Source organism: Salvelinus alpinus, chromosome 22 (genome assembly GCF_045679555.1).
Source record: "Salvelinus alpinus chromosome 22, SLU_Salpinus.1, whole genome shotgun sequence".
Lineage (NCBI taxonomy): Eukaryota > Metazoa > Chordata > Actinopteri > Salmoniformes > Salmonidae > Salvelinus > Salvelinus alpinus.
In genome coordinates, this window is record NC_092107.1 from 31,889,590 (window position 1) to 31,914,970 (window position 25,381).

At 46.1% G+C, this 25,381-nt stretch overlaps 1 protein-coding gene across 1 annotated transcript in view; it reads right to left on the reverse strand.

Moving 5' to 3' along the window:
- The window catches only part of LOC139549429 (calsyntenin-2-like), a 668,250-nt gene extending 654,473 nt beyond the window's left edge, over window positions 1-13,777 (reverse strand). The window contains exon 1 of the mRNA XM_071359924.1: window positions 13,168-13,777. Within this exon, the coding sequence (XP_071216025.1) occupies window positions 13,168-13,249 (82 nt within the window). The 5' untranslated portion in view covers window positions 13,250-13,777. The remainder of the gene's footprint in view (window positions 1-13,167) is intronic.
- Window positions 13,778-25,381: the final 11,604 nt, after the last annotated feature.

Here is a 25,381-nt window from a genome sequence, read left to right on the forward strand (position 1 = left end):
GTGGCCCATTGGCCCAGTGGCCCGGTGCCTGGTGGTCTGGTGCCCTGGTGGCCCTGGTGCCCTGGTGGTCTGGTGACCTTGTGGTCTGGGGCCCTGGTGCCCTATTTCCCTGGTGGCCTGGTGCCCTGGTGGCCTGGTGCCCTGGTGGCCTGGTGGCCTGGTGCCCTGGTGCCCTGGTGGACAGCCAGTTTCACAAATAAAATGTTGGGCAATAATAATGAGGTGTTAATGATCATGTAAGAAGAGCGAGAGGAGATAGTGTTCATATTAACATACTTTGAGATCACATTTCATTGTATGTATTCATGGATGTTGTATTGGTGCCTTTGTGTCTACTCTAATGTAGTATAGGAAAGTACGGTATTTAAATAGGACACGGTGTCAGGGAAGGGTCTGACATACAGATAGGTTTGACATTCAGAAGTGCACCAGGGATCCAACAGCACATCACAGCCATCACAGGTTAGAGTAGACAGTGATTGATGACCGTCACACGCGGAGTGTGTTCAGTATGTAAGAGAGACGGCTTCTCTAGTGTCCTAATGAGGGGGGTTTGCTCTGACACATCTCTACTGAGGAGAGGGGGGGTTTGCTCTGACACATCTCTACTGAGGAGAGGGGGGGTTCTCTGACAAATATCTACTGAGGAGAGGGGGGGTTCTCTGACACATCTCTACTGAGGAGAGGGGGGGTTCTCTGACACATCTCTACTGAGGAGAGGGGGGGTTCTCTGACACATCTCTACTGAGGAGAGGGGGGGTTTTCTCTGACAAATATCTACTGAGGAGAGGGGGGTTTCTCTGACACATCTCTACTGAGGAGAGGGGGGGTTCTCTGACACATCTCTACTGAGGAGAGGGGGGGGGTTCTCTGACACATCTCTACTGAGGAGAGGGGGGGGTTCTCTGACACATATCTACTGAGGAGAGGGGGGTTCTCTGATACATCTCTACTGAGGAGAGGGGGGGTTTCTCTGACACATCTCTACTGAGGAGAGGGGGGGTTTCTCTGACACATCTCTACTTAGGAGAGGGGGGGTTCTCTGACACATCTCTACTGAGGAGAAGGGGGGTTTCTCTGACACATCTCTACTGAGGAGAGGGGGGGTTTCTCTGACACATCTCTACTGAGGAGAGGGGGGGGGTTGCTCTGACACATCTCTACTGAGGAGAGGGGGGGGGGTTGCTCTGACACATCTCTACTGAGGAGAGGGGGGGGGGTTGCTCTGACACATCTCTACTGAGGAGAAGGGGGGTTTCTCTGACATCTCTACTGAGGAGAGGGGGGTTCTCTGACACATCTCTACTGAGGAGAGGGGGGGTTCTCTGATACATCTCTACTGAGGAGAGGGGGGGTTTCTCTGACACATCTCTACTTAGGAGAGGGGGGGTTGCTCTGATACATCTCTACTGAGGAGAGGGGGGGGTGTTTGCTCTGACACATCTCTACTGAGGAGAGGGGGGGGGGGGTTTGCTCTGACACATCTCTACTGAGGAGAGGGGGGGGGGGTTTGCTCTGACACATCTCTACTGAGGAGAGGGGGGGGTTCTCTGACACATCTCTACTGAGGAGAGGGGGGTTTCTCTGACACATCTCTACTGAGGAGAGGGGGGGTTTCTCTGACACATTTCTACTGAGGAGAGGGGGGGGTTGCTCTGACACATCTCTACTGAGGAGAGGGGGGGTTTCTCTGACACATCTCTACTGAGGAGAGGGGGGGTTTCACTGACACATCTCTACTGAGGAGAGGGGGGGTTTCACTGACACATCTCTACTGAGGAGAGGGGGGGTTTCTCTGACACATCTCTACTGAGGAGAGGGGGGGTTTCTCTGACATCTCTACTGAGGAGAGGGGGGGGTTCTCTGACACATCTCTACTGAGGAGAGGGGGGGTTTCTCTGACACATCTCTACTGAGGAGAGGGGGGGTTCTCTGACAAATATCTACTGAGGAGAGGGGGGGTTCTCTGACAAATATCTACTGAGGAGAGGGGGGTTTCTCTGACACATCTCTACTGAGGAGAGGGGGGTTTTTCTGACGCATCTCTACTGAGGAGAGGGGGGTTTCTCTGACATTTCTATTGAGGAGAGGGGGGTTTCTCTGATACATCTCTACTGGGGAGAGGGGGGGTTTCTCTGATACATATCTACTGAGGAGAGGGGGGGTTTCTCTGATACATCTCTACTGAGGAGAGGGGGGGTTTCTCTGACACATCTCTACTGAGGAGAGGGGGGGTTCTCTGACACATCTCTACTGAGGAGAGGGGGGGTTTCTCTGATACATATCTACTGAGGAGAGGGGGGTGTTTCTCTGATACATCTCTAATGAGGAGAGGGGGGGTTTCTCTGACACATATCTACTGAGGAGAGGGGGGGGTTCTCTGATACATATCTACTGAGGAGAGGGGGGGTTCTCTGACCTCTCTACAGAGGAGAGGGGGGTTTCTCTGATACATATCTACAGAGGAGAGGGGGGGGGTTTCTCTGATACATATCTACTGAGGAGAGGGGGGTTTCTCTGACATCTCTACAGAGGAGAGGGGGGGTTTCTCTGATACATCCCTACTGAGGAGAGGGGGGGTTTCTCTGATACATCTCTACTGAGGAGAGGGGTTGTTTCTCTGATACATCTCTACTGAGGAGAGGGTGGGGTTTCTCTGATACATCTCTACTGAGGAGAGGGGGGGTTTCTCTGACATCTCTACTGAGGAGAGGGGGGGGTTCTCTGACATCTCTACAGAGGAGAGGGGGGGGTTCTCTGATACATATCTACTGAGGAGAGGGGGGGTTCTCTGATACATATCTACTGAGGAGAGGGGGGGTTCTCTGATACATATCTACAGAGGAGAGGGGGGTTTCTCTGATACATATCTACTGAGGAGAGGGGGGGTTTCTCTGACATCTCTACAGAGGAGAGGGGGGGTTTCTCTGATACATATCTACTGAGGAGAGGGGGGGTTTCTCTGACATCTCTACAGAGGAGAGGGGGGGGTTCTCTGATACATATCTACTGAGGAGAGGGGGGGTTCTCTGACATCTCTACAGAGGAGAGGGGGGGTTTCTCTGATACATATCTACTGAGGAGAGGGGGGGGTTCTCTGACATCTCTACAGAGGAGAGGGGGGGTTTCTCTGACATCTCTACTGAGGAGAGGGGGGGTTTCTCTGATACATATCTAATGAGGAGAGGGGGGGTTTCTCTGATACATATCTACTGAGGAGAGGGGGGGTTCTCTGACATCTCTACAGAGGAGAGGGGGGGTTTCTCTGATACATATCTACTGAGGAGAGGGGGGGTTTCTCTGACATCTCTACAGAGGAGAGGGGGGGGTTTCTCTGACATCTCTACTGAGGAGAGGGGGGGTTTCTCTGATACATCTCTACTGAGGGGGGGTTTCTCTGATACATCTCTACTGAGGAGAGGGGGGGTTTCTCTGATACATATCTACTGCGCAGATGGGGGGTTTCTCTGACATCTCTACTGAGGAGAGGGGGGGTTTCTCTGGCATCTCTACTGAGGAGAGGGGGGGTTTCTCTGATACATATCTACTGAGGAGAGGGGGGGTTTCTCTGACATCTCTACTGGGGAGAGGGGGGGTTTCTCTGATACATCTCTACTGAGGAGAGGGGGGGTTTCTCTGACATCTCTACTGGGGAGAGGGGGGGTTTCTCTGACATCTCTACTGGGGAGAGGGGGGGTTTCTCTGATACATCTCTACTGAGGAGAGGGGGGGGGTTCTCTGACATCTCTACTGGGGAGAGGGGGGGTTTCTCTGATACATCTCTACTGAGGAGAGGTGGGGGGGTTGCTCTGACACACCTGAGAAGAAGGGGGGGGGTATCTCTGACACATCTCTACTGAGGAGAGGTGGGGGGGTTGCTCTGACACATCTCTACTGAGGAGAGGTGGGGGGGTTGCTCTGACACACCTGAGAAGAAGGGGGGGGGTATCTCTGACACATCTCTACTGAGGAGAGGTGGGGGGGTTGCTCTGACACATCTCTACTGAGGAGAGGTGGGGGGGTTGCTCTGACACACCTGAGAAGAAGCGGGGTGTATCTCTGACACATCTCTACTGAGGAGAGGTGGGGGGGTTGCTCTGACACATATCTACTGAGGAGAGGTGGGGGGGTTGCTCTGACACACCTGAGAAGAGGGGGGGTTGCTCTGACACAGCTGAGAAGAGGGGGGGGTTGCTCTGACACAGCTGAGAAGAGGGGGGGGTTGCTCTGACACATCTCTACTGAGGAGAGGTGGGGGGGTTGCTCTGACACAGCTGAGAAGAGGGGGGGTTGCTCTGACACATCTCTACTGAGGAGAGGTGGGGGGGTTGCTCTGACACACCTGAGAAGAAGGGGGGGTATCTCTGACACATCTCTACTGAGGAGAGGTGGGGGGGTTGCTCTGATGCACCTGAGAAGAGGGGGGGGTTGCTCTGACACACCTGAGGAGAGGGGTGGGGGGCTGCACCCCTAATGATTACTTTTTCTTTTGCTTATCTGATAAATGACTTAGACGTACGATGTGTGAGTGTGAAAGTGTGTGTTTGGGGTTGAGACTGTGTGTTTTGTCACCTGAGGAGCCTGATAGATCAATGTTTGAGTGTGTGTGTGTGTGCGCATGTGTGTGTTACTCATGAGTCACACTTCAACTAGACATGGAATTGATATGGGCCACATGGGAGACAACATTCTCTCCATGTCTCCTTCTGTTCATTTCCTCTGAGGTCAGCTAGACTCAGCTGGTGGAGAGGAACAGGTCACACGCTATCAACACAGCTCCGCTCATCAGAGAGACAGAGAGAGAGAGAGAGAGAGAGAGAGAGAGATCTGAGCGTGTCAACTTTGACAAATGGAGAGGGGGAGCTGGTGAGATTGGTGCGGAAGCGATTGATTGGAGAAAAGGAGAGCGAGGAAGAGAACAAGGCAGAAGTGGAGGATGGTGGTTAGCACTCCAGACTGGGAGTGTGTGTAAGGGCATGTCCAGACAGTTGGCTGAAGTGTCAGGGAAGAGTCTAGCCAACAGCCTTTATCTGTTCTGTTTTACTGTTGTGTGAAAAACAAACAAAACACACACACACACTTTTAATCGCTCTCTCTCTATCTCACACACGCAGTCACAGTCGCACACACGCACACACACACGCTGGAGACACTGGGTTGTAATGGGTTTGCGAGGTGTTCGATGTCTCCTGCTGCTGCTGTTAAAAGGTGAGGGGAACACTGGGGTGAGGGAGCGGGTCTACTTTTCTCTGTCTGTCTCTAATTGCTTGTGCTATTCCTTCTCCTCTCCTCTCCTCTCTTCTCCTCAGGGAGCACTCTCATAGACACAGGACGTTCTGTCTTAATTCTATAAAAGCCTCTGGTGTTTTCTCCACTCACATACACCTCTCTCTTCCTCTTTTCTCTCCCTGCTTCACACCTCAGAGAGTAAATCATTGGGCCTCAGTGTCCAGTACAGTATTTGTATTTCTATTTATTAAGGATCCCCTTTACTTCCAGCAGCTAGTCTTCCTGGGGTCCCGCAACATTAGCTTCTTATGGCTGGGGGCAGTATTGAGTAGCTTGGATGAATAAGGTGCCCAGAGTAAACTGCCTGCTCCTCAGTCCCAGTTGCTAATATATGCATATTATTAGTATATTTGGATATAAAACACTCTGAAGTTTCTAAAACTGTTTGAATGATGTCGTGAGTATAACAGAACTCATATGGCAGGCAAAAACCTGAGAAAAAATCAAACCAGGAAGTGGAAAATCTGAGGTTGGTCGATTTTCAACTCAGCCCCTATTGAAGATACAGTGGGATATTGGTCATGTTGCACTTCCTAAGGCTTCCACTAGATGTCAACCGTCTTTAGAAACTTGTTTGAGGCTTCTACTGTAAAGGGGGGCTGAATGAGAGGGGAATGAGTCAGAGGTCTGCCAGCAGCCACAAGCTGGTCAAGCGCATTCACATGAGAGGTAGCTCCCGTTCCATTTGCTTTTTCTGAAGACAAAGGAATTCTCCGGTTGGAACATTATTGAAGATTGATGTTAAAAACATCCTAAAGATTGGTTCTATACATCGTTTGACATGTTTCTACGGACTATAACGGAACTTTTTGACATTTCGTTTGCAACTAGTGAACGCGCTTCGTGAGTTTTGATTTGTTTACCAAACGCGCTAACAAAAGTAGCTATTTGGACATAAATGATGGACATTATCGAACAAATCAAACATTTATTGTGGAACTGGGATTCCTGGGAGTGCATTCTGATGAAGATCATCAAAGGTAAGTGAATATTTATAATGTTATTTCTGACTTCTGTTGACTGCACAATATGGCGGATATCTTTTTGTCTTGATTGGGCTCTGAGCGCCGACTCAGATTATTGCATGGTTTGCTTTTTCCGTAAAGCTATTTTGAAATCTGACACAGCGGTTGCATTAAGGAGAACTGGATCTAAAATTCCATGAAAAATACTTGTATCTTTGATCATCGTTTATTATGAGTATTTCTGGAAATTGCAAAATTGCTCTCTGCAAAATCACCGGATGTTTTTGGAACTACTGAACATAACGCGCCAATGTATACTGAGATTTTTTTATATAAATATGAACTTTACCGAACAAAACATACATGTATTGTGTAACATGAAGTCCTATGAGTGTCATCTGATGAAGATCATCAAAGGTTAGTGATTCATTTTATCTCTATTTCTATTTTTGTGACTCCTGTCTTTGGCTGGAAAAATGGCTGTGTTTTTCTGTGATTTGGCGGTGACATAACATAATTGTTTGTGGTGCTTTCGCTGTAAAGCCTTTTTGAAATCGGACACTGTGGTGGGATTAACAACAAGATTACCTATAAAATGGTATAAGATACTTGTATGTTTGAGGAATTTTAATTATGAGATTTCTGTTGTTTGAATTTGGCGCCCTGCACTTTCACTGGCTGTTGTCATATCGATCCCGTTAACGAGATAGCAGCCATAAATTAAGGCAGTTATATACAATTCAAAATATTACATTACATAACACTTTTCACAACACATTAAGTGTGTGCCCTCAGGCCACTACTCTACTCTCATGTATCTACCAGTGGTGGGCCGTCAGGGCCAGCAAGGCCTTCTCTGCTGGCCTAAACATCATCAGAATATATATATTTTTTAAATATATTTTCCCACAAATATGTATTAAATTATTCCCCAGAGTAAGAATTATACTCTTCATTTCATAGCTTTCCTCTTGGTTGCACTGCTTCCAGCCCCAGGTTGAGATTTGGAGAGCTGGTCTTTATGTTAGATCTTTTATCCAATCATATTCAGCCATCATGTGTTGCCAGGGGTCTAAAATCTGCCCTCAGGCCTTCAGAATCAACAGTGCGGGCGCTTGTAGCTTAAAGTGAATGGAAATGAAAATTTAGTGTCAACCAATCAGCTTTAGAGTTGGCTATTGTACGCCTGCTAGCTGGCTCCAGTGTTACACAGGAGCCAGCTAGCAGGCGTAGTGCGTGCACGTCTTTTGATTGGATTACCAATATTGAGAAGCAGGTCCTATGGGCAGGTCTATGCAGATCCTCAGAACTAGGAAACTGAATTTGATAAACGAATTAATTTGCGTACGACTAAGCTGTTTTTTCAACCCACAATGGCGGAAGGAGGAGAAGATATCGATTTGGTCGAGGATATAATTATAACGCCATTCTCAAGACGAACTTTTCAAGAAAAGTTAGACGTTGTAAGGAGAGGTCGCCCGACGCCGACGGGTTCGTTCGCCACTTTCAAAGTTCCAACTACGAGCGCTATCAATGGCTCACAGGCTCCGAGAAGCACTGCAAACTGTACTGCTGGGAATGCCTATTATTTGCAAGTGATCGATTTGGTGTTTGGAGCCACACTGGCTTTGCAAACTTGAGTTGTCTAACCAAGGCAGCAACGAGACACCAAAGTACGGCTGGGCACTTACAAGCAATGGTGCTTTTGAAAACGTTTGGGGACACCAGAGTGGAGCTACAGCTCAACGGAGCTGCACAATGAAAAGGTGAAGAAAAATAGGGAAATATTGAAAAGACTCATTGATTGTGTCATGTTTTTGGGTAAACAGGAACTTTCTTTTAGGGGACACGATGAAAGTGCTGACTCCACAAACAAAGGGAACTACGTGGAGCTTCTTTCTTTTCTTTCTGAAAGCAACACAGATTTACAATACCACCTGTCCACTAACAAAGTGTTCATTGGGACGTCAGGCAAAATACAAAATGACCTAATTTATGCTATTGCTGAAGTGATGGGAGAAGAGATCAAAATGGAGATTAAAAAAGCTCCCTTTGTTGCTGTTATGGTGGACGAGACAACAGATGTGTATCTACAATACAAAATCCACATGTACGTGTGTAGAGTGCGTGTCTTATCATGTGTTTCTGTGCCTGTGTGTCTCTCTTCACAGTCCCCGCTGTTCCATAAGGTGTATTTTTATCCGTTTTTTTTTTATCGGATTCTACGGCTTGCATCAGTCATCCGCTGTGGAATAAAGTTTCATGTAGTCATGGCTCTATGTAGTACTGTACGCCTCCCATAGTCTGATATGGACTTGGGGATTGTGAAGAGACCTTTAGTGGCATGTCTTGTGGGGTATGCATGGGTGTCTGAGCTGTGTACTAGTAGTTTAAACAGACAGCTCTGTAGATTCAGCTTGTCAACATTTCTTACAAAAACAAGTAGTGATGAAGTCAATCTCTCCTCCACTTTGAGACATTATAGATTTACATACATATTATTAATGTGAGCTCTCCGTGTATAGTTAAGGGCCAGCTGTGCTGCCCTGTTCTGAGCCAATTGTCATTTTTCGAGGTCCCTCTGTGGCAGCTGACCACACGACCGAACAGTAGTCCAGGTGTGACAACACTAGGGCCTGTAGGAGCTGCCTTGTTGATCGTTTTGTTAAGAAGGTAGAGCAGTGCTTTATTATGGACATACTTCTCCCCAGCTACTATTGTATCAATATGTTTTGACCATGACAGTTTACAATCCAGGTTTACTCCAAGCAATTTAGTCACCACAACTTGCTGAATTTCCACATGATTTATTACAAGATTTAAATGAGGTTTAGGATTTAGTGAATGATTTGTCCCAAATACAATGTTTTTAGTTTTTGAAATATCTAAGACTAACTTATTCATAGTCAACCATTCTGAAACTAACTGCAGCTCTTTGTTAAGTGTCTAGTGCTAAGTATGGTCAGCCATAGCCCCACAGGGGGAGAGGAGGGGAGCAAGAGAGCTCACCTGTCCACTGTGATTAGTAGAGGCTTATCTCCAAATATCACACACACACAGTTCACCTCCCACAAAACTAGAAAGGAGTGCAAGAGAAAGGAGACGATGAAGACATAACCACAGCCATGAGCTATGTTTGAAGAAAGAGGGAGGGAGGGAAGATTTAGTGAGACCTTGAAAAGCAAACCGGGTGTTCGGTGGTTCAGAGGTACTATTGCCACAGGCTATAAGATCACCGTAATACATACACCTGTAACCTTTTGTATTCTTCTGAATTAAACGGTGATATACTCCACATATGTTCACATTTGCACAACAGCATATCTCAGTGGAGTGTTGGAGTGGATATTGGAACAAGGACCCAGAGTCTGAGCTATGTCTCTTGTGAGATCATTAGGATAATAGTATTCTGCTCTGAACTCCTACACTACAGTCATTAAGTAGCCTGGAGGTTGCCTCTCCTTTTTCTGTAGCGTGAGTCAGTACAAGTACACCCCCTGGACAGGACGCTAGTCTATCTCCTCAGTACACCCCCTGGACAGGACGCTAGTCTATCGCAGGGCCTTATCCCCAATCTATCTCCTTAATACTGAGTGCCAAGCAGAGATGCATTGGGTCCCATTTTTACAGTATTTGCTATGACTCAGCAGCTGATCAAACTCCCAACCTTGCAATCTCTGGACAAACTCTCTAACAAGGCCACTGAGTTGGTCGCTAAACATTGGTCTGTACAAGAATAATACGCTGATTTGAGATCAGTGAAGTAACACTACTCTATTAGCAAAACCCTGATCTGAAGTAAGGCAGATAAAGCAGATCTGAGATCAATGAGGTAGCACTCCTCCTCCATAATTTGCCATAATCTGATATAAGAGCACTGATTTGAGATCAGTGAAATAGCTCTACTCCATGCTGAGCCTGATCTAAAATGACAGATATTGCTGATCTAGGATCTACAGCACTCCTCTACATTGAGCTTGGTTTTTGAGCCAGATCTAAAAATAGGCGAGACCAGCAAGGCTGTACTGAGATCAGTGAGGTAACAGCATGTCCTCCTCCATGTTGAACCATGGTTTTCCAGTCGCAGCACGTCAGGCAGGATGTGTGCTGCCTCCTGTGTCACTGTCTGGCCCGGCCAGCGATTTATAGAGCGCTCCCATAATGCACTTCCTCTCTCAAAAGGAGGACATAAATCTGCCGCTTGTTTTTGTCACGCCTTTTTTATTGGCTGATGGGGTCCTCTTTCCTTTCGCTCTTCTGCTTATTCTATCGAACACACACACCAAATAATATTATTGAATGAACAATGTACACTGAGTATACAAAATACGCCGACAAATTCAACGAGCAACACAATATTACGAATTTGTTACCTAATGTTTGGTATAATCAGTTTATAGGTCAGGTGTTCTAAAGAGGAAGCATAGCCTATATTGAAATAATACATTATTTTATGATGAAGGTGGACTTTTCTGTTAACTCTTTACTTTGATTTATTTAAACCCTGTGCACTGAATAATACATTTCTGCATTCTGTACCTCATTTTCACATATACATTCATCTAACAACAACAGCCCAAATACTGCTGCAGCAGGCCAATACGTATTACCAAGTAATACTTTGCATCCTCTATTGACTGAGTCATATTACATTGTAAGTATGTGTATACTTTCTGATTGAAAAATAGTGGTGTGTTAACCCCCCACAAAAAATAAAGCTGCAAAAGGTTCCTTCATGGAAACAGACACTGAGGGTAAATTAAAATACACATACTGCTGGTAATGAGCTATCTAAATTCAGAGTTCATATTGCTTGGAATTTCACAAAATCGCAGCTCCGGGCAGCTCTGGCAACAACAAGGAAATGCACTGCTTTCTACTCAACCGAAAAACATTCTCCCCACCAGGCAGCTGAGCGTGAGACATGGTGGGTTCGTTTAAGCCACAGCGTGCAGTGCAACCGTGAATGCAATAATGCCTTTGTAAATAGCTTCGCCACTTCTTTGCAGTTTTGCGTACTTAGCTGCTGTCAACATGGGCCAACACACATACTTACGGTCCGGGCATACACACCCAAACACACAGTTCTAGATTTTGAGGGGGTGTCTTGAGGGTGACTTTGATTAATTAAAGGAAGTTGATCATTCATTCACGGTTCTTGCAATGAAACGGTGGCTAAACGGAAAATGACAGTGGAAGAGCGCACCTCAAAGAGTTCGTGGAGAACAACCAATTCCAGAGTTTTCTCTAGTTACTTAAATGTCATAGATGCACCGTTCAACTGTTGAATTTTAAGGGAAGGCAAGACAGAAGAAAACAAATTACATTTTTCAGAATGTTACTGTATGTCTCACACGCGTGTTTCTCTCGCTTTTACACGGATTTAAAGATGCAACTTCAAAATGCGGCTTGTGGGCCAGGATAACAGCACAAACTGTAAATTGAACAATGGGCTCTCATTTTCTCCCGAATTTAGAGCTGCGTTGCGGCCCTGGGGACTCAATTAGAACCGTGGTGTGCCGGCGTTTCCACCCCCATTGACTGGGCGGTAATTTGTTTACTTCTTACTTCGCAGCCGAGCAGGGGCTCGAAAAGCCCCACAGTCCTGAGCTACTACCATGCAATCTCCAGATGGACAAAGTCTACACATTTGTGGGTGGAGTTGAGGACAGGACCATGTATCCAGTTGCAAACAAACACCAACAAACACATGTATTGGTAACTTCAGCACCACGGACACCGCATTAAAACACGCTCAGTCATTTATTGCAAATCAGCACCACTGACAGCGCATTCTCTATCGCTCGCTCTCTCACACACTGTTGGCCGTTGGTTTGAGCTCTGCTCAGTGTCAGGCTATAATCATATTCAAATGAAAATGCAGGTGAAGCACAAGCTTGGCCTCCCTACTCAGGCCATTGGTTATTATCATATGTCTCCATACTACTGGGCTACTAACATATAGAGACAAAATAGGCCTATTGGGCGCACGAGAAGCCAGGCGCAAAGGCTGCTTTCTATCCGACGCACAGGGACAGGCGCGGAGCAACACCTAATCATCTGCCACTGCTGCCAGACAAAGTGACAGGTGCAACAGAAGCGGGGAGTATATTACGTGTACCTGGTGCCAGATCAACCAGTTCACCTGTGGCACCGGAGTTGCTCGTGAGCAGCTCGAGAGCAGTTAGTCTCCTATGTGCGGTAACAGTGATATATTTATCCCAAGGGAGTGCGGTCCCCAATAACATCCATTTACGATATCAATAAATCATAATTCTGCAATAACAGCATTAGCCTAATGCCTAAAAGGCCCGTGATGATAATGCTATGGCTGATAACTAAAATCAAACGGCTAATAATAATAAGCATCATCATCATCATCACCAGCACCATCATCATATCAATATCTGATAAGTAGATCCCTACTCATATTTATATCAGCATCAGGACACTATATGGCCTAAATAGTCCTCATCAATAAGACATCAGAATACTATCTATTAATCTTACCACCTCATATCTCTTAAAAAAACTAAGATCTGTCTTGGCAGATTAGATCATGAAAACTTGGACACATTGTTACACTCAACGGAACGACATCACTCCTCCTGTCCCAGAGGCACCTCTGCTCGGAAATAGACTCACTCCTCCGTCAGCAACCCTATCAACAAATCCACCCCGAGCCCCGGAAGCTCTACAAATGACAGCCTTATAACCATATCATATCAGAGGTTCTAAACGAACAGAATCACAGCGCGATCAGCCCACATTAGTGGTGAAAATGCTCCGATATGGACCCTCTCTCCCTATGCTCCCTCCCATCGCCACCTCTTCTACAAGAAGCACATTGCAGAGTGAGAGCGCACAAGGCAGGACGGTTGTGGTAGGCAGCGCCAAGTTCCCCTTTACCTACCTTTCACGGTGTGACAGGCACAGAGCCCCAAAGCAAACCCGGCCACCAGCAGCACCACCTCGGATATACGCTGCATATTCATGGCGTGGTGTCAGCGCAATACAGGCAGGGCACGGTGACCTCTTCTCTCTCTCTCCGATCTTTTTCCCCCGCTCCTTCTATTCAGGCTGTCCCAACGTTCTCTCTTCTCCAAGCTGTAAAACTGTTCACTGATGATATGTCGGACTCGGACTAAAGATAGCGAGCTAAGAGTGGAATAATACGCGCGTGGTATACACAAAGCGAGGCAAGGAAAGAGGCTTCTTCCGCGAAGAAACCGTGAAGCTGCGCGGTATAGATACCAGAGCTCGTTCGTTGGTTGTTCGATGCACAACTAACTGCTTAGTGATAAGACGTGACCGTAGACCATCGCTACCCCGGACTGGACTGTTACGTCACGGGGAGGAGAGGTATGGATTAATATTCATATTTTATTCTCTCATACCGCTCCCTCCTATCACTAAACAGCACCGCGATCACACATTTCTCCTCTCCTTGTCTGACATTATTAATCTGACCGATTGATAAGGATAATTAATTGTTAATGTTATACTGAAGATTAGCTCATTAGACTATCACTGTCACAAGACCAACCCAGGATGTATCTTACCCACTTATCTCCACAATACATGTCCATAGCTGCAGGAAGATGTTTTGAGTACGGGGTGCCGAGTGCAGAGGGTTGAAGAAAACACCTTTCTAATAAGGTCATTGGAGGCGTGGCTATAGGCCTAGCTGATTATTGAGATGCTGCCTGTCAGTGAAAAACAATACATCTAAAAATATGTGTGAAGATAATGTGTCTTTGATATAATTTAAAATGTTGAGACAAGAAGTAGGGGGGAGGTGGTGTGACGAAGATGTTGGCGCATCTCAATCCAGAACGCGCCCAGCTCTCCAGAATGGGCTGAGCTGTCTTCCGCCAATTCTTGCGCAATCATTTTTTTTTAAATTGTGTTAACTGTTTGCCCTTTGATTGTTTAGTTGTATCAATTCCCCATTACATATGTCACCAGTAGTACAGTTACTGTTAATCCCTTTTCTTTGGTTACATTCATTTCCGTGCATGGGTTAAATTTGGCCTATACAGTTTCTCATCCTCAGAATTGAAAGGTTGTTGTGAACTCTGCAAACCTGTTACAGTTGTGAGAAACACGTTTTGGTTTATTTCATTCATACCATCATTTAGGAGTTTTGTATTTGTTTTACATTGTATTTTGTTTGGAGGCTCCACGTGAACAATGAGCCTGTGTCTGCTTTCTCTGTTGTCATAATGTTGACGGCGCGTGCGAATCTGAGCACTCATAGAAATCGGCTAAATGGCCTGCTGCACTCAATGTAGGATGTCTGATTGTCTGAACTCACCACCACCAATAAACTGAGCTTCTCACTCCTTGTTTCTTCACCTCACACAAGTCAACAAAGTCAGGTTAAAATGATGATAGAGCCCCACCTGTTTTGAGCCCCACATGTCTAGCAAAACAAATGTTGCATGTTTAGCATGTTATTTCGGCATTAATACAGTTGAAGTCGGAGGATTACATACACTTAAATTGGAGTCATTAAAACTATTTTTTCAACCACTCCACAAATTTCTTGTTAACAAACTATAGTTTTGGCAAGTCGGTTAGGAAATCGACTTTGTGCATGACACAATTTTTCCAACAATTGTTTACAGACAGATTATTTCACTGTATCACAATTCCAGTGGGTCAGAAGTTTACATTCACTAAGTTGACTGTGCCTTTAAACAGCTTGGAAAATTCCAGAAAATGATGTAATAGCTTTAGAAGCTTCTGATAGGCTAATTGACATCATTTGAGTCAATTGGAGGTACCTGTGGATGTATTTCAAGGCCTACCTTCAAACTCAGTGCCTCTTTGTTTGACATCATGGGAAAATCAAAATAAATCAGCCAAGACCTCAGAAAAGAAATTGTATACCTCCACAAGTCTGGTTCATCCTTGGAAGCCATTTCCAGACGCCTGAAGGTACCACGTCATCTGTACAAACAATATTAAGCAAGTAAAAACACCATGGGACCACACAGCCGTCATACCGCTCAGGAAGGAGACGCCTTCTGTCTCCTAGAGATGAACATACTTTGGTGCAAAAAGTGCAAATCAATCCCAGAACAGCAAAGGACCTTACATTTGTGAAGTGGTTGAAAAACGAGTTTTAATGAGTTCAACCTAAGTGCATGTAAACTTCCGACTTCAACTGTATAAAATCCCAGTAATTTATTGGGTAAATCACCAACGTTTTGGCATCACTGTGCCTTCAGGGTAATGTCATGAATGCTTGTACCAGGTTATGTAGACAAACAGTGCAACTAATGACAATAGTGAGGGGTGTGTTAATTAGAATGAATTGAGTGAAACTGTAAAAAAAAAAAACAGTTATGGCATATTGAATATATCAGGCTATTGTTATCATATGGAAATATAACTTAATATTGTGCATAATATTTGCATCAACATACATTATTGTTGAATTCAATTTAGCATATTTAACTGTTTCCCATTTCATTTAATGTATTTTGTTATATGTAATCATTTGGTTCAACCATAATGCCTAATTAGCATCATGAACAGGGGGAACATAGTTGTATACTGATAAGCTGTAGAACGAATATATCAATGTATAAGACTTGTTCATAAGAGAGAATTGTTAAGGGCCTGAGCTCAAAGTCAATATTCCGACCACTAGGGGTCAATGGGATATCCAGTAAGCCTCCCTTGTAGGATCTGGATGTTACCTCCTCTCCTTGGTAGAGCAACATGCTCAATGCATATGTTGAGGGAGGAGATTGGATGTTTAGCTTCAACAAAGTGAGCTGCTGACTGGACATTCAATGTTCTTACACCTGATTGAGCTGTGGTGTTCAGCTATGCATTGTTTTAATTGTCTTTTTGTTTGTCCTACGTAGGCTTTTCCACATGAACAGGTGATGATAGATTACTTCCTTGGTCTTGCATGAGATGATACCCCTAATAGGGATTTTTCGATGTTACGAATCCCTTTTACCCGGCAGTCTAGGGGTGATGGTAACGAGACCCGTAACATAACTCATGCAAGTTATAGTAGTGAAAAAGTGAGAACAAAATAACCACAGACAACTAAATTACCGTCAAACACTCATGGTTTATTTGGTAAACACACGGTAAAGGGGGCAGAACAAGGGGCTGAGCAGGACCCAAGGAAAGAAACAAATATCCAAAAACACCCCTAAACTAGACTACCTGCTTCAACAGCTAACTAACCAAAAATACAGTGGGTGGTCCACCCAGTTCTAACGAGTGTATTTAGACAAAGTTTACCTACGGGTAGTGTATGCCCATGGGCAACTTGTCTTGGTACCCCCTTCCCACAATCAAACAAACAGTCAAACACCATAACCAAAACAATACTCACAGGTGGGACAAAGTGACCTGTAGGTGTAAAAACAAACGAGAGCTCAAAAGAGAGATTGAGACACAGAGAGATCGAGCTCCAGAGAAAACAACTGAATGGGTTTTTAAACCAAGGGAAAGGGGATGTGATTGGGTAATGGAAATAGGAGGAGGTGTGTCTTCTGATTGGTGACTGATTGGGGAATGATGATTGCCACCTGTGAGGGGAGAAGGAGAAGAAAAGAAACACACAGGATACACACACACAGGATACCTGTATCCGTAACATTCAACCTGTGTGTGGTTCTCTGAAGAAGGATGTTTTTATAGCGCTATTGCACTGTGCGCATGAGCCACATTTGTAGTTCCCATTTGGAATGGGTTTCAAGAGTGTCTGAGTGGACTCAGGGGGCAGATCTCACCAAGCTATCTCCTATAGTGTCTGAGTGGGCTCAGGGGGCAGATCTCACCAAGCTATCTCCTATAGTGTCTGAGTGGGCTCAGGGGGCAGATCTCACCAAGCTATCTCCTATAGTGTCTGAGTGGGCTCAGGGGGCAAGTCAGATCTCATCAAACTATCTCCTATAGTGTCTGAGTGGGCTCAGGGGGCAGATCTCACCAAGCTATCTCCTATAGTGTCTGAGTGGGCTCAGGGGGCAGATCTCACCAAGCTATCTCCTATAGTGTCTGAGTGGGCTCAGGGGGCAAGTCAGATCTCATCAAACTATCTCCTTTAGTGTCTGAGTGGCTCAGGGGGCAGATCTCACCAAGCTATCTCCTATAGTGTCTGAGTGGGCTCAGGGGGCAGATCTCACCAAGCTATCTCCTATAGTGTCTGAGTGGCTCAGGGGGCAGATCTCACCAAGCTATCTCCTATAGTGTCTGAGTGGGCTCAGGGGGCAGATCTCACCAAGCTATCTCCTATAGTGTCTGAGTGGGCTCAGGGGGCAGATCTCACCAAGCTATCTCCTATAGTGTCTGAGTGGGCTCAGGGGGCAGATCTCACCAAGCTATCTCCTATAGTGTCTGAGTGGGCTCAGGGGGCAGATCTCACCAAGCTATCTCCTATAGTGTCTGAGTGGGCTAAGGGGGCAGATCTCACCAAGCTATCTCCTATAGTGTCTGAGTGGGCTCAGGGGGCAGGTCAGATCTCACCAAACTATCTCCTATAGTGTCTGAGTGGCTCAGAGGACATGTCAGATCTCACCAAGCTATCTCCTATAGTGTCTGAGTGGCTCAGGGGGCAGATCTCACCAAGCTATCTCCTATAGTGTCTGAGTGGGCTCAGAGGACATGTCAGATCTCACCAAGCTATCTCCTATAGTGTCTGAGTGGCTCAGGGGGCAGATCTCACCAAGCTATCTCCTATAGTGTCTGAGTGGCTCAGGGGGCAGATCTCACCAAGCTATCTCCTATAGTGTCTGAGTGGCTCAGGGGGCAGATCTCACCAAGCTATCTCCTATAGTGTCTGAGTGGGCTCAGGGGGCAGATCTCACCAAGCTATCTCCTATATTGTCTGAGTGGGCTCAGGGGGCAGGTCAGATCTCACCAAGCTATCTCCTATAGTGTCTGAGTGGGCTCAGGGGGCAGATCTCACCAAGCTATCTCCTATAGTGTCTGAGTGGGCTCAGGGGGCAGATCTCACCAAGCTATCTCCTATAGTGTCTGAGTGGGCTCAGGGGGCAGATCTCACCAAGCTATCTCCTATAGTGTCTGAGTGGGCTCAGGGGGCAGATCTCACCAAGCTATCTCCTATAGTGTCTGAGTGGCTCAGGGGGCAGATCTCACCAAGCTATCTCCTATAGTGTCTGAGTGGGCTCAGGGGGCAGATCTCACCAAGCTATCTCCTATAGTGTCTGAGTGGCTCAGGGGGCAGATCTCACCAAGCTATCTCCTATAGTGTCTGAGTGGGCTCAGGGGGCAGATCTCACCAAGCTATCTCCTATAGTGTCTGAGTGGGCTCAGGGGGCAGATCTCACCAAGCTATCTCCTATAGTGTCTGAGTGGGCTCAGGGGGCAGGTCAGATCTCACCAAGCTATCTCCTATAGTGTCTGAGTGGGCTCAGGGGGCAGATCTCACCAAGCTATCTCCAATATTGCGACCACATGTATTTTCTACAATGTAGAATAATAGTGAAGACATCAAAACTATGAAATAACACGTTTGGAATAATGTAGTAACGAAAAAAGTTTCATTTGAGATTCTTTAAAGTAGCCACCCTTTGCCTTGATGACAGCTTTGCACACTCTTGGCATTCTCTCAACCATTTTCATGAGATAGTCATCTGGAATGCATTTAAATTAATAGGTGTGTGTCACGGCCTGTTCTGTTTCACCTGTCCTTGTGCTTGTCTCCACCCCCCTCCAGGTGTCACCCTTCTTCCCAATTATCCCCTGTGTATTTATACCTGTGTTCTCTGTCTGCTTGTTGCCAGTTCGTCAAGTTTGTTCAAGCTAACCAGGGTTTTTCCTGTCAGCGCCTATCGTTTTTCCTGTCAGCTCCTATCCTGTCTTTGCCTACCTTGTCGCTACAATAAACATTGTTACTTCGACAGTCTGCATCTGGGTCTTACCTTGATTCCTGATAGTGTGCCTTGTTAAAAACTAAATTTGTGGAATTTCGTTTGAGTTTGAGCAGTTGTGTTGTGACAAGGTAGGGGTGGTATACAGAAGATAGCCCTATTTCGTAAAAGACCAAGTTCATATTATGTCAAGAACAGCTCAAATAAGCGAAGAGAAACGGCAGTACATCATTACTTTAAGACATGTCCGTTTCTTCAAGTGCAATCGCAAAATCCATCAAGCACTATGATGAAACTGGCTCTCATGAGCACCGCCACAGGAAAGGAAGTTACCTCTGCTGCAGAGGATACGTTCATTAAAGAGTTACCAGCCTCAAAAATTGCAGGCAAAATAAATGCTTCACAGAGTTCAAGTAACAGACACATCTCAACATCAACTGTGAATCAGGCCTTCATGATCGAATTGCTTCAAAGAAACCACTACTAAAGGACACTAATAAAAAGAAGAGACTTGCTTGGGTCCAGAAACACGAGAAATGGACATTAGACTGGTGGGAATCTGTCCGTTGGGCTGATGAGTCCAAATTAGAAATTTTTGGTTCCAACCGCCGTGTCTTTGTGAGACGCAGAGTAGGTGAACGGATGATCTCTGCATGTGTGGTTCCCACCGTTAAGCATGGAGGAGGAGGTGTAATGGTGTGGGGGTGGTTTGCTGGGGATACTGTCTGTGAATTATTTATAATTCAAGGCACACTTAACCAGCAAGGCTACCACAGCATTCTGCAGCGATACGCCATCCCATCTGGTTTGCGCTTAGTGGGACTGTCATTTGTTTTTCAACAGGACAATGACCAAACACACCTCCAGGCTGTGTAAGGGCTATTTGACCAAGGAGAGTGATGGAGTGCTGCATCAGATGACCTGGCCTCCACAATCACCCGACCTCAACCCAATTGAGATGGTTTGGGATGAGTTGGACCGCAGAGTGAAGGTAAAGCAGCCAACAAGTGCTCAGCATATGAGGGAACTCCTTCAAGACTGTTGGGAAAGCATTCCAGGTGAAGCTGGTTGAGAGAATGCCAAAAGTGTGCAAAGCTGTCATCAAGGCAAAGGGTGGCTACTTTGAAGAATCTAAAATATAAAATATATTTTGATTTGTTAAAAAAAAAATTGGTTACTACATTATTCTATTTGTGTTATTTCATAGGTTTGATGTCTTCACTATTATTCTACAATGTAGAAAATAGTAAAAATAAAGAAAAATCCTTGAATCAGTAGGTGTGGCTAAACTTTTGACTGGTACTGTATGCATTTTTACTTAGTTGACAATGTAATGTATAAGCTTACTGATACTCTTAGTTCCTTATGCTCATTTCTTTAGTCTCAAATGGCTCACTGTGAATCAATGTGTCCACATGGCAGAGGCTTGTCCTCAAGCATTAAGTGTAATTTAACTTTTAGATTTATCATTTTTATTTTTTTATTTTTTTACCACATGACAATGATTTTGAGAAACAAAAACGTTATTATTGAAATGAAACTGTTCCTAGAAAATGCACATATGAAACTCATAACTGACAAGTAGATTGGTTGTAATGGTAAATCAAATAAACTGTAAGCTTCCCCAAACTTAAAATTCACATCCAGGAAAAAAGCGCTCAACTCGATCCAGGGCCAACGGGTGGAAAGCACCACTCGCTGGGCCACACCCAGCACTGTGTTGCTATTATGCCTGCGAGCCCAGGGAAAAATAATATTAGTAGGCAAAGGAACATCATCAAATCAAAACCCAACCTTCATGTACCCATTGTGACACACGGATGTTCTAAACTCCGTTTTAGATGAGACTGACCTTATGATCTTAAAGTGCGGGTTCAGAGTCAAGGCAGGCATGGGTCAAAACCGGGAGGACTAGAAAAAAACAGAGAAGAGGAAAAAGCAGGAGCACAGAGTAACACGCTGGTGGATTTGACAAAACAAGACGAACTGGCACAGACAGGCAGAAAACACAGGTATAAATACCCAGGGGATAATGGGGAAGATGGGTGACACCTGGATGGGGTGGAGACAAGCACAAGGACAGGTGAAACAGATCAGGGTGTGACAGTACCCCCCCCCCCTCTCTAGGAGCGCCACCTGGGATCCTACCTGGGCGCATACCTGGTAGACCGGGGTGCCGGCAGTGGAAGTCGGCGATGAGGGCTGGGTCCAGGATGTCTTTAGGGGGGATCAGCAATTCTCCTCCGGGCCATAACCCTCCCAGTCAACCAGTTACTGGAAATCCCTGCCCCACGGTCGAACACTCAGGAGGCGTCTCACCGTGTATGCCGGATGGTCATCGATGACACGGGGCGGAGGTGTGGGCCTGGAAACAGAAGACAAAGGGCTGTGAGACACAGGTTTAATCCTAGACACATGGAACGTAGGGTGAATACGGAGGGTACGGGGTAACAAAAGACAAACAGCAGTGGAACTAAGGACTCTAGAGATGGGGAAAGGGCCAAGGAAATGGGGGAAAGGTTTGCGAGACTCCACCCGAAGGGGCAGGTCCCGTGTGGATAGCCATGCCCTCTGCCCAATGCAATAGCGAGGAGCTGGAGTCCGGCGGCCGTCCGCTGTCGACGATACCTGGAGTTGGTCTTGAGAAGCGCCGCCCGGGCTCTTCTCTAGGTACACCGACAGCGGCAGCCGAACATCTTTGTCTGAGGCTATGTTGACTTCCTGCTCTTGTTCTGGGAAGAGCGGAGGCTCATACCCCATGGAGCACTCGAAAAGGGAGAGTCCCGTGGCCGAACAGGGAAGAGTGTTCCGCGCATACTCCACCCAGACCACTTGTCGGCTCCAGGTAGTGGGGTTGGTCGAGAGGCATCTTAAGGTTGTTGAAGACGTGCTGCACCATGAGCTGCGCCATCTCTTTGGCAGAGGGTAGTTTGGGGAGAGGGATGAAATGGGCAGCCTTGGAAAACCGATCCACTACCGTCAGGATGACGGTGTTGCCATCAGACAGAGGTAGCCTAATGACAAAGTCCAGGGAGATATGGGACCAGGGACAATGAGGGACAGGTAGTGGCTGAAGGAGGCTGGAAGAGGCTTTGCCGTGGAGTCTTATTCTGAGCACAAACGGTGCGTGCGGCGACGAAGGCAGAGGCGTCAGGAACCATTGTGATACACCAGAAACATTGCAGGAGGAAGGCCAGGGTTCGACGGGAACCCACGTGACAGATAAGCCTGGAGGAATGAGCCCATTCCAGGACCCGGGACCAGACTGAATTAGGGACAAACAACCGGTTAGCCGGGCCCCCTCCAGGGGCAGGCTGGGAACGCTATGCCTTGCAGACCAGGGTCTTAATACCCCAGCCAACAGCAGCCGCAAGGCATGAGGTAGGGAGGATGGTCTCGGAGTCAGAGGATGTGGCAGTGGGACTGTACAGGCGAGAGAGGGCAACAGGTTTAACTTCTTTGGGGTAGGGGGCAGTAATTTCACGTCCGGATGAAAAGCGCGCCAGAGTAAACGGCCTGCTACAAAGCCATAAAAGCTAGAATATGCATATTATTAGTAGATTTGGATAGAAAACACTATGAAGTTTCTAAAACTGTTCGAATGATGTCTGTGAGTATAACAGAACTCATATGGCAGACAAAAACCTGAGAAGAAATCCAACCAGGAAGTGGGAAATCTGAGGTTGGTCGATTTTCAACTCAGCTCCTATTGAAGATACAGTGGGATACTGGTAATGTTGCACTTCCTAAGGCTTCCACTAGATGTCAACAGTCTTTAGAACCTTGTCTGATGCTTCTACTGTGAGGTTGGGCCGAAGGAGAGGGGAATGAGTAAGGTCTATCATGACCTGAACATGCGCTGACCATGCGCGTTCACATGAGCGTGAGCTCTGTTCCATCGCACTTCTGAAGACAAAGGAATACTCCGGTTGGAACATTATTGAAGAATTATGTTAAAAACATCCTAAAGATAGATTCAATACTTCGTTTGTCATGTTTTTACGGACTATAATATAACTTTTTTAACCTTTCGTCCGTACTCTCACCTGGACTTGCCCGCACGTCGTGAGTTTGGAAAGTGTACTGAACGCTAGAACAACGAGGAATTTGGACATAAATGATGGACATTATCGAACAAAACAAACATTTATTGTGGAACTGGGATTCCTGGGAGTGCATTCTGATGAAGATCATCAAAGGTAAGTGAATGTTTATAATGTTATTTCTGACTTCTGTTGACTGCATAATATGGCGGATATATTTGTGTCTTGATAGGGCTCTGAGCGCCGACTCAGATTATTGCATGGTGTGCTATTTCTGTAAAGCTTTTTTGAAATCTGACACTGCGGTTGCATTAAGGAGAAGGGGATCTAAAATTCCATGCATAACAGTTGTATCTTTTAGCAATGTTTATTATGAGTATTCCTGTAAATTGATGTGGCTCTCTGCAAAATCAAAGGATGTTTTGGAACTTCTGAACGTAAGGCGCCAATGTAAACTCATATTTTTGGATATAAATATGAACTTTACCGAACAAAACATACATGTATTGTGTAACATGAAGTCCTATGAGTGTCATCTGATGAAGATCATCAAAGGTTAGTGATTCATTTTATCTATATTTCTGCTTTTTGTGAATCCACTCTTTGGCTGGAAAAATGGCTGTGTAATTCTGTGAATCGGCACTCACCTAACATAATCGTTTGGTTTTCGTCGTAAAGCCTTTTTGTAATCGGACACTGTGGCTGGATTTACAACAAGTGTATCTTTAAAATGGTGTAAAATACATGTATGTTTGAGGAATTTTAATTATGGGATTTCTATTGTTTTGAATTTGGCGCCCTGCAGTTTCACTGGCTGTTGAAGAGGTGGGACGCTACCGTCTCACGTACCCTAGAGAGGTTAACATTCTTGGAACCTGGGCGATAGGAAATGGTGAAGTTGAACCTGGTGAATAACAGAGCCCACTGGGCCTGCCTGGAGATATGGCGCTTGGCTGTGCAGAGATATTCCAAATTCTTGTGGTCGGTCCAAACCAAAAACGGATGTTCTGCTCCCTCCAGCCAGTGTCTCCACTCCTCCAGTGCCATCTTGACCTGCAGGAGTTCTCAGTTACCCACGTCATTGTTTCTTTCTGCAGAGTTGAGACGATGGGACAGGAAGGCACAGGGATGGAGCTTTTGGTCCTGGACGGATCGCTGGGACAGGATAGCCCCCACTCCAACGTCAGAAGCATCAACCTCAACCACAAACTGACGGGGCTGTAGTGAACTGATGCTTTAGGTCCACATAACTATCACGTGATCGCGCATGGTCAGCTCGTGGCTCTCTGGCAGACCTCTGACTCAATCCCCTCTCATTCACCCCACCTCACAGTAGAGGCCTCAAACAAGGTTCTAAAGACTGTTGACATCTAGTGGAAGCCTTAGGAAGTGCAATATGACCCCATTTCCACTGTATCTTGGATAAGCAAAGAGTTGAAAAACTACAAACCTCAGATTTCCCATTTCCTGGTTGGGTTTTGTCTCAGGTTTATGCCTGCCAAATGAGTTCTGTTATAGTCACAGACGTCATTCAAACAGTTTTAGAAACTTCAGAGTGTTTTCTATCAAAATCCACTAATAATATGCATATCCTAGCATCTGGGCCTGAGGAGCAGGCAGTTTACTATGGGCACGCTTTTCATCCGGACGTGAAAATACTGCCCCCTACCCTAGAGAAGTTAACCGTGCAGGTGGCTATATAATGTTCCGCAGCCCCACAGTACAGACAACTGTTGAGACTTAACCAATGTGAACGTTCCCTAGGTGATAATCTAGCTCTGCCCAGTTGCATAGGTTCCGGTGTATCTAATTCACCCGTCGCCGATGATTCTCGAGGAAACTCGGGTGGCTTCGGGTCTTCTCGGAAATATAGCCTTTGGGAATTCCAGATTCCTACGGAGATTTAACGAGCGCAGAGGATGAACGAGTGTGCCCAACACCAGACCTCTTCTCACTCCTGCGTTCCCGTAGACACCCATCAATCCTAAGAGTAAGGGCGATAAGGGAATCGAGGCCCAGCGGTAACTCCCGAGCTGCTAGCTCGTCTTATATTTCCTCTGAAAGTCCGTGAAGGAAGGTATCAAAAAGGGACTCCAGTTTCCAGGCACTCTCGTCGGCCAACGTGTGAAAATCTATGGCGTAGTCTGCCACACTATGGGAGTCTTGACGTAATTCCAGTAGTTTTCGGGCCGCCTCTCTCCCGGATACCGGAGAATCT